Here is an 8,357-nt window from a genome sequence, read left to right as displayed (position 1 = left end):
CACAGGTCTGGTTAGAGCGATCGACCCTGAGGCAATTTTAGGTAAAGATTACATAGGCTCCCACAACCATTACACAAAAGCCCGTGTTTATACAGCCAATAGTTTCAAAGCAAGCATTTCACAAACCAATAACTTTAAAACAAGAAAAATGTTACAACTCCCTTCAGGTGTCTCAATTGGGGAGAGATGGTTGGTATGTGCCTGGTACGACTCTTTCTTGTTATCTTGTTTAAGCAGACATGTCTACATGACATGACACAGAAAAGGTCAGGCTCCAGGGGGGGGGGCTGCAGCACTTGCCTCTATCTCTGGATGCCTGTGTCTCCAGTTGAGTTAATTGGTTACAAGCAGTAAATTTAAACAAGTAAATTCAAGCAGTAAATTCAGGCAAGCAGTATATTCAAACAAACAGTAAATTCCTCTTTCCCTAACAATAAATAGTTTTCTTAAAAGCCTTAGTTGCCAGGCCGGTTGTGGTGGCGCACACCTTTAATCCCAGCACTTGGGAGGCAGGGGCAGGACGATCTCTGTGAGTTCAAGGCCAGGCTGGTTTACATAGTGAGTTCCAGGACAGCTGGGGCTACAGGAAAACCCTGTCTCAAAAAGACAAAAAAAAAAAGCCTTAGTTGCCAGCAAGACCAGTTACTGCCACAGTGAAAATTATTGTTTGTGTCTTAGACAGCTGCTCAGGAAGCCATCCTGCATGTATCTGCAAATGGCACATCTTTACCAGCTAAGGACTACTGCATGCATTATAACCCCAGTTGGACGGTGCTTCCAAGTTCCCTAGAAAATGCAGTAAGTAAATATATTTGAGTGTATGAATCAGTTATATTTGGTGATTAATATTTTATCGACTTTGCTCAAGTATTTTTCTCTCCATGAAAAAAAATGTCTTCAGTAATTAAAAAAAGTTTTATGGAGGCTGGAGAGATGGCTCAGTAGTTAAGAGCACTGACTTCTCTTGCAGAGGAGCCAGGTTTGATTCCCAGCACCCACATGGTAGCTACAAACCGTCCTTAACTCCAGTTCCAGGGAAATCCAGTGACCTCTTCTGACTTGCATAGGCATTGCAGGACATGGATGCACTCACATACATGCAGGCAATACACTCATACACATAAAAATAATAAAAATTTTTAAAAATTATGTGTATATGTGTTTTGCCTATATGTATGTAAGTACACCACATGTGTACAGTGTCCTTGGAGGCCAGAGGAGGGCATCCAGATCCCCTGGAATTGGAGTTACAGATGGTGGTTAGCAGCCACATGAGTGCTGGGATCTGAACCTGGGTCCTCTGCAAGAGAGGTCAGTGCCCTTAACTGCTGAGCCATCCCTGAGCAGCCCCAATTTAGAGAATTTTTAAATGCTTCTAAACCTGGTCATTTGTCATAGAATGTTAGTTGAACTTTGTCATACTAAGTGCATACTCTATTACTGAACTACAACCCTATCCCCTAAAAAAACATTGTACTCAGGGCTGGAGAGATAGATGGCTCAGTGGTTAAGAAAACTGGCTGTTCTTACAGAAGACCTGAGTTCGAATCCCAGCACCCACATGGCAGCTAACAACTGTCCGTAACTCTAGTTCCAGGGGATCTGACAGCCTCTTCTGTCCTCCGCAGGCATTGCACGACATGGGTGCACTTACGTACATGCAGGCAATACACACATACACATAAAATTAAAATAATAAAAATATATTTTTTAAAAAATCGTACTAAGCTATATGGAAGGACTCCCTTTCTCAGCAGGGGCCTCCTGTTCTCTGCCTGACTTAGCTGGAAAGTGCCTCCGAGCAGGGATGCCTGACCTTATTTGGAACATGACCTTTGGCGTAGTTACCTGCAATAAAACTGCCCCCAGGTTTTTTCTGTATGATAATTAGGCATTGCCCTATAGCTGGATGACCGCTACCACATGTAAATAAAGCATACTATGAGCACCTATCATCTGAAGCTTTGGCTGCTGCCTCCACACTATGTTTTTCCCTGACCCCCCACTGAATAAACAGAGCTGTATCACTGAAAAAAATTGTACTAAGGCAGAGGCAGGCGGATCTCTGTGAGTTCAAGGCCAGCCTGGTCTACATAGTGAGTTCTGGGACAGCTGGGGCTACAGGGAGACCCTGTCTCAAAAAAACCAAAAAAAGAAAAATCGTACCAAACCAATGTTAGCACCTCATCACTGAAGGTGTTTAGGTGAAATAAAGTTATTTGTCTTATTAAAAAGGTTTTTTTCTTCTCAGACTTCTCTTAGTTTGATGAACCTGACTGCCACACCACTGTGCCATCTCTCTGATATTCCTCCTGGTGGCATAAAGAACAAAGCAGTTGTGGTGCCGTGGGGACCCTGCCATTTTCTTGAAAAAGCCAGAATTGCACAGAAAGGTGGGGCTGAGGCACTGTTGGTTGCCAATAGCAGCATCCTAGTAAGTTCTAAATGGTAACAAACCTCTTGGGCTAATACCAGATTTCAAAGGAATTAACTTCTATGTGTAATCAAGGAGATGATTTTAAATCATCTTGTAGATTATTTTCTTTCTTAACCATTCTGAATCGGTAACCATTCAATTAGAAAGTTTGTAGTTTTGCTCTATTCCTAGAGCAGAGAAGACTTTACAGACATTGCATAATATTTATATAGTGTATCATATGACAGAGACAGAATGTCAGTTTAAGTTCATGGTAAAAAGATTTCGTTTTGAGAATTTGATGCTGTAATATTTGCACTTAATGTATAGTATGTATGGTTTTTATTCTGTAAGAATATTAGTAGCTAATCAAGGTTCATAATTTTTTTTCTTTAAGTTTTCTCCCTCAGGGAACAGAACTAACTTTGAAGATGTGAATATACTCATTGCATTTATAAGCCAAAGAGACTTTGAAGATATGGAACAGGTAAATTAGTACTTGCATATTGGATGAAATTTATAAATAGTAGTTCTTTATTTTTAATCACTGATACTTAATTTTGATTATTTTTTAAAAAATTTTATTCAGATGCCGGGCATGGTGGCGCATGCCTTTAATCCCAGCACTTGGGAGGCAGAGGCAGTCAGATCTCTAAGTTCAAGGCCAGCCTGGTCTACATAGTGAGTTCCAGGACAGCTGGAGCTACAGGGAGACCCTGTCTCAAAAAGACGAAAAAAAAAATTTTTTTTATTGAGAATTTCATGCATGCATATAAGGTGTTTTGATCAAATCCATGATCACTCCCTCCTCTCCAACTCCTCCCACATCTTCCCATCCCTTTTTTCTGATTGCCTGTATGTATGTGAGGGCACCCATGTCAGCACCTGTGTCATGCAATGCCACAGATGTCAGAAGTCTTCGGATTCCCCTGGAACTGGACTTAAGGACGGTTCGTAGCTGCCATGTGGGTGCTGGGAATCAAACCCGGGTCCTCTGCAAGAGCAGTCAGTGCTCTTAACCACTGAGCCATCTCTCCAGCCCCTTAATTTTTATTATTACTTATACTGTGTTAGCTAATAAGCTTTAAAGGTTTATTGACTTTATTTGGGAAGTACTCGCCTTTCAATTGGCCCAAGTGTCTCAAAGCCTGGACTTTACAAAGAATGCTTGTTCGGAGTACCTTTCTTTTTCTTTCTGTGATACTGGGAATTGAATCGAAGGCCTCATGCTTGCTTAGGCAAGCATTCTACCACTAAAGCACATCCCCAGCCCTTGGTTTGAGTTCTTTTAAAATCTCATGAGTCATCTTAGATCTCAATTTTATTTCCTTGAGCGAAATTGTAATTGGCACAGTACACTTTTAAGTTTGAGTATCTTCCTGTTTCTTACTAAAGAATATATCATGTTGATGCAGATATGGCCCTAGCCTACACAAGCAAACCAGCTGAACATGGTGGCACACTCCTTTAACCCCAGCACTCCAAGACAGAGGCAGGTAGAGCTCTGTGAGATCAAGGCCAGCCTGTTCTACATAGAGAATTCCAGGCTAGCTGGGGCTATATGGAGACCCTATCTTAAAAAGAATAAAATAAAAGAATATATCATGCTGTACAAATCTTCTTGGCTGTCTGATGAAGTGTCCACTCTAGAGTGAAATGTAGATTATTTTTGCCACACTCCATAGTAGAAAGGAAACTCATTCCTGTGTTTAACTGTCATTTCCCTCTTCAGAGCCTTGGAAATAACATTACGGTGAAAATGTATGCTCCATCCTGGCCCGACTTTGACTATACGATGGTGGTGATTTTTGCCATTGCTGTGTTCACCGTGTCATTAGGAGGATACTGGAGTGGACTTGTTGAATTGTAAGTTTAATTAAACTTTTTAAAAATATTTTATTATTTTATTTTATTTTATTTTTGGTCTTTTTGAAACAGGGTCTCCCTGTAGCCCCAGCTGGCCTGGAACTCACTATGTAGACCAGGCTGGCCTTGAACTCACAGAGATTTGCCTGCCTCTGCCTCCCGAGTGCTGGGATTAAAGGCGTGCGCCACCACGCCCGGCTATTATTTTTATTTTATGTATATGCGTATATTGCCTGCACATATAATATGAGTGCACCCGTGTCGTGCCATGGAGGTCAGAAGAGGGCTTCAGATTCCCCTGGAACTGGAGTTAAGGACGGTTTGTAGCCGCCATGTGGGTGCTGGGAATTGAACCCTGGTCCTCTGCAAGAGCAGTCAGTGCTCTTAACCACTGAGCCATCTCTCCAGCCCGTTTTTGTTTTTATTTTCATTTTTTTAATATTTATTATTCTATTTTATACGTATGCGTGTATTGCCTGCATGTAGGTAAGTACACCTGTGTTGTGTAATGCCTGCAGAGGACAGAAGAAGCTGTCAGATGCCCTGGAACTAGAGTTACTGACAGTTGTTAGCTGACATGTTGAACCAGGTCTTCTGCAAGAACAACCAGTGTTCTTAACGGCTGAGCCATCTCTCCAGCCCCATTTTTGTGATTTCTTAATAAATGATTTTAAATGATCTCTTATGATAATTTTAACCATATAATATTTAAAACTTTTATCTGACCTCAGAAAATAGTGCCATTAAGACTAGATTATAGGATTTTGTGTGTTTGTGTGTGTGTGTGTGTGTGTGTGTGTGTGTGTGTGTGTGTGTGTGTGTGTGTGTGTATGTGCTGACAGGAAGAGACCTGTATGTTCCTGTAATTATGTGTTGACAGGGAAACATTTAAGTCATATCACATATTCTTTGGAAGCCAGTGAGGTGACTCAATGGATAAAGTGTTTGCTGTACCAGTCTGAGGACCTGAATTCAAATCCCCAGGACCCATATAAAGCTGGACACAGCGGTGCATGTCTGTCATCCCCATGCTCCTACTGCAGGATGAGACGCAGCAACAGGCAGGAATCCCTGGAAGATGGAGGGCCAGGCAGTCTGATATACATACTGGCGAGACTCTGCCTCAAATGAGGTAGAAGGGAAAGACTGAAGACTGACACCACATGAGTGCATTATGGCACATGTGTGCACACACACGGCACAACTCTGTTGTTTTGGCTTGGTTTAATTTAGGGGATGGGACCTCACTGTGTGGCCTACACAGACCTCAAGTTACGATGTTCCTGCCTCAGCTTCCCAGGTGCGAGCATTGTAGGCCTTCTCCAGCTGACTAAAAGACTCTTTCAAATTAATGTGTCTAATACCCTCTCCCAGGAAAGGGGAGAGTACTGAATATCCTAACATGCCTATTTATATTGAAGAAAATAAGACAAAGGGAGATTTTCAACTTCTCCTGCGTTGAGTCAATGACAGCGTGGCCTCATCATTTTGTTTATACTTTAGGAATTCTAAATCTGTGTAAAAATTCCAAGTGTACATAGGATTTAGATTTTTCTGCTTAATAGCAGTGGAAACCCAGTCTGTCCTACAGTTTTCTACTTTTGGCCCTAGATTAAAACATGTAATATAGTATAGAGGGGCCAGTTCATATTTATAACTCAAATGAAAAAATTGTGCTTAGAGCATATTATTTCTTATGTAAAGGACAATATATTCACTTGTGAACTTGTCTATATAGGTTTGATTTAAAAGGGCCTATTTGTAACTAAATGAAGCTGTTAATTTGTAATTTCTTTTTTTAAAATTTTATTTATTATTATTTTTTTTTTATTTTATGTGTATGCGTGTATTGCCTGCATGTAGGTAAGTGCACCCGTGTCAGAAGAGGGTGGCAGATCCCCTGGGACTGGAGTTACAGACAGTTGTTAGCTGCCATGTGGATGCTGGGATTCAAACCCAGGTCTTCTGCAAGAGCAGCCAGTGCTCTTAACCACTGAGCCATCTCTCCAGCCCCAGCTCTCAGTATTTTACATATTGAGGGAGCATGTAGGTGTGGTGGTTTGTACCTTAATTCCAGAACTCCAAGGCAGAGGCAGGAAAATTTCTATAAGTTTGAGGCCAGCCTGGTTTACATCTCAAGTTCCAGGCCAGCTGGAAGTACAGGGAGACCCTGTCTCAAAAACACACACACACAAAAAAAAAAAAAAAAAAAAAAAAAAAAGGGAAGAGAGGGAAGAGGGGAAGAGAAAAAAGAAGGGAAAAGGAAAGGGAAATTTAAAAGTCCCAGGGGAATCTGAAGCCTCCTTCTGACCTCCTCAGCAATGCATGACATGGGTGCACTCACATATATGCAGGCAGTACACTCGTACACATAAAAAATGAAAGTAATAAATAAAATATTTTTTAAAAGTTAATAGTTAACAACAGATCATCTCTGGAGAATAACAGTATGTGACATTTGTGATATTTTAGTTTCTAAATTAAATATTTTTTTGTGATACTCATTTTATTTTTTTCTTTTTGGCCTTTTTTAGACAGGGTCTCCCTGTAGCCCCAGCTGTTCTGGAACTGGCTATGTAGACCAGGCTGGCCTCAGACTCACGGAGATCCGCCTGCCTCTGCTTCCTGAGTCCTGGGATCAAAGGCGTGTGCCACCACGCCCGACCTGAGATAGATTTTTAAATAACTGTAATTGGTAAAGATTTGCTGACTTTCCTGTTCCATTTATCCAGAGAGAACTTGAAGGCAGTAACAAGCACTGAAGACAGAGACCTGAGAAGCAAGAAGGAAGAGTATTTGACTCTCAATCCTCTTACAGTTGTGGTGTTTGTGGTCATCTGCTGTGTCATGATGGTCCTGCTCTATTTCTTCTACAGGTGGCTAGGTAAGGAGCCAGATTGTGTGTTTGCTGCTTTTAACAAATACATTGCCCCCCATTTACTTTGCTAGATTCATCTTTCCTTTAAAACATTCACCTGGGCATGTGCCACCACACCCCACTCAAAGTAAATTTTTTTTAATCCTGTGAGAAGGTGGGGGTAGGAACTATTAACACCCCCTAGACAATCAAAGTAATGGTGTGAAAGGATGGAAATCTGCAAGATATTATGTAGCAGAAACAGAAGGGAGGCCAGAGAAAAGAGGAATGTGCCCAGTGAGACCTAGCAAAAACCACTAAAAGTTGAGAAGCAGAAATAGTTGTCAATAAAAAGAACAAAACAAACAAACAGACCCACTAAAAGGCTATACTACAGTGCTTGTTTGGAGAACATTAGCAGATTTCTGAACTAGAAAACAGAAGCCCTAGGATTAGTTTCACTTTATTGCTTGATTTCTCCTGTACTGTGGCAACAATTTAACAGGTAGACCTATAACATATATTTCCTATTTTTAAGAAATCATCCTACGAGTATCATTTGAATCTGTTGTTGATAAAGTGAGTTACCACTAGGATGATACTTGTGTCACGTTAGCATTGAACAGCTAGCTTGAATCAGCCTTAGATTGTTCAGGCTTCGTCTAGTTCTCCATTTTATGTATCAGGGATCTTTGATAAGATGAGAGACACCTGTCCTGCCCTAATTCATGTTTTAATTTCTGGTAAGAAATTTCCTTGAATTTATTATATTGACCCTACTTATGAATGAAAATTTTGATGTGAGAAGATCATTTAGCCTCATGGTTTCCCCAGGACATAGGGCTTAATTGAAGATCTGGACAGAACCCTGTGTAACACTTCAGGGTTCACCCCAAAGTATTTCCTCATGGCTAAAATGGCTGCTATTTCTTAGTGTAACAACTAAGAGTTGTACTGAATTGCTAAGGTTTCCCTTGCCATTTTATTATTGAGATATGCCTGAGATGCTCGGTGTGGTGGCACACACCTTTAATCCCAGCAGAGCCAGGTGGATCTCTGTGAGCTCAAGGCCAGCTTGGTCTACAGAGTGAGTTCCAGGTCACCTGGGGCTATAGGGAGACCCTGTCTCAAAAAGACAAAAAAAGGCAAAAAAAAAAAAAAAACAACAAATAAAAACAACTTGAGGGGGGCAAATTTAACAGAGAAAAAAATAAGATT

The 8,357-nt window shown here is 41.0% G+C and overlaps 1 protein-coding gene across 4 annotated transcripts in view; it reads left to right on the top strand.

Annotated features, from left to right (window-relative positions):
- The first annotated feature begins 657 nt into the window (after nucleotides 1–657).
- Nucleotides 658–8,357, top strand: part of Sppl2a (signal peptide peptidase like 2A) — a 37,895-nt gene continuing 30,195 nt past the window's right edge. For all 4 annotated transcript variants that reach the window (XM_029562960.1, XM_017797829.2, XM_029562958.1 and 1 more), the window contains exons 1-5: nucleotides 658–798; nucleotides 2,252–2,434; nucleotides 2,814–2,903; nucleotides 4,149–4,282; nucleotides 7,015–7,166. In XM_029562960.1, coding sequence (XP_029418820.1) covers nucleotides 748–798; nucleotides 2,252–2,434; nucleotides 2,814–2,903; nucleotides 4,149–4,282; nucleotides 7,015–7,166 — 610 coding nt within the window. In that variant the 5' untranslated portion in view covers nucleotides 658–747. The remainder of the gene's footprint in view (nucleotides 799–2,251; nucleotides 2,435–2,813; nucleotides 2,904–4,148; nucleotides 4,283–7,014; nucleotides 7,167–8,357) is intronic.

This window comes from Nannospalax galili, unplaced genomic scaffold, assembly GCF_000622305.1.
Source record: "Nannospalax galili isolate Female #2095 unplaced genomic scaffold, S.galili_v1.0 scaffold735, whole genome shotgun sequence".
NCBI lineage: Eukaryota > Metazoa > Chordata > Mammalia > Rodentia > Spalacidae > Nannospalax > Nannospalax galili.
The sequence above is the reverse complement of the archived record's forward strand: the minus strand, read 5'-3'. Positions and strand labels throughout refer to the sequence as shown.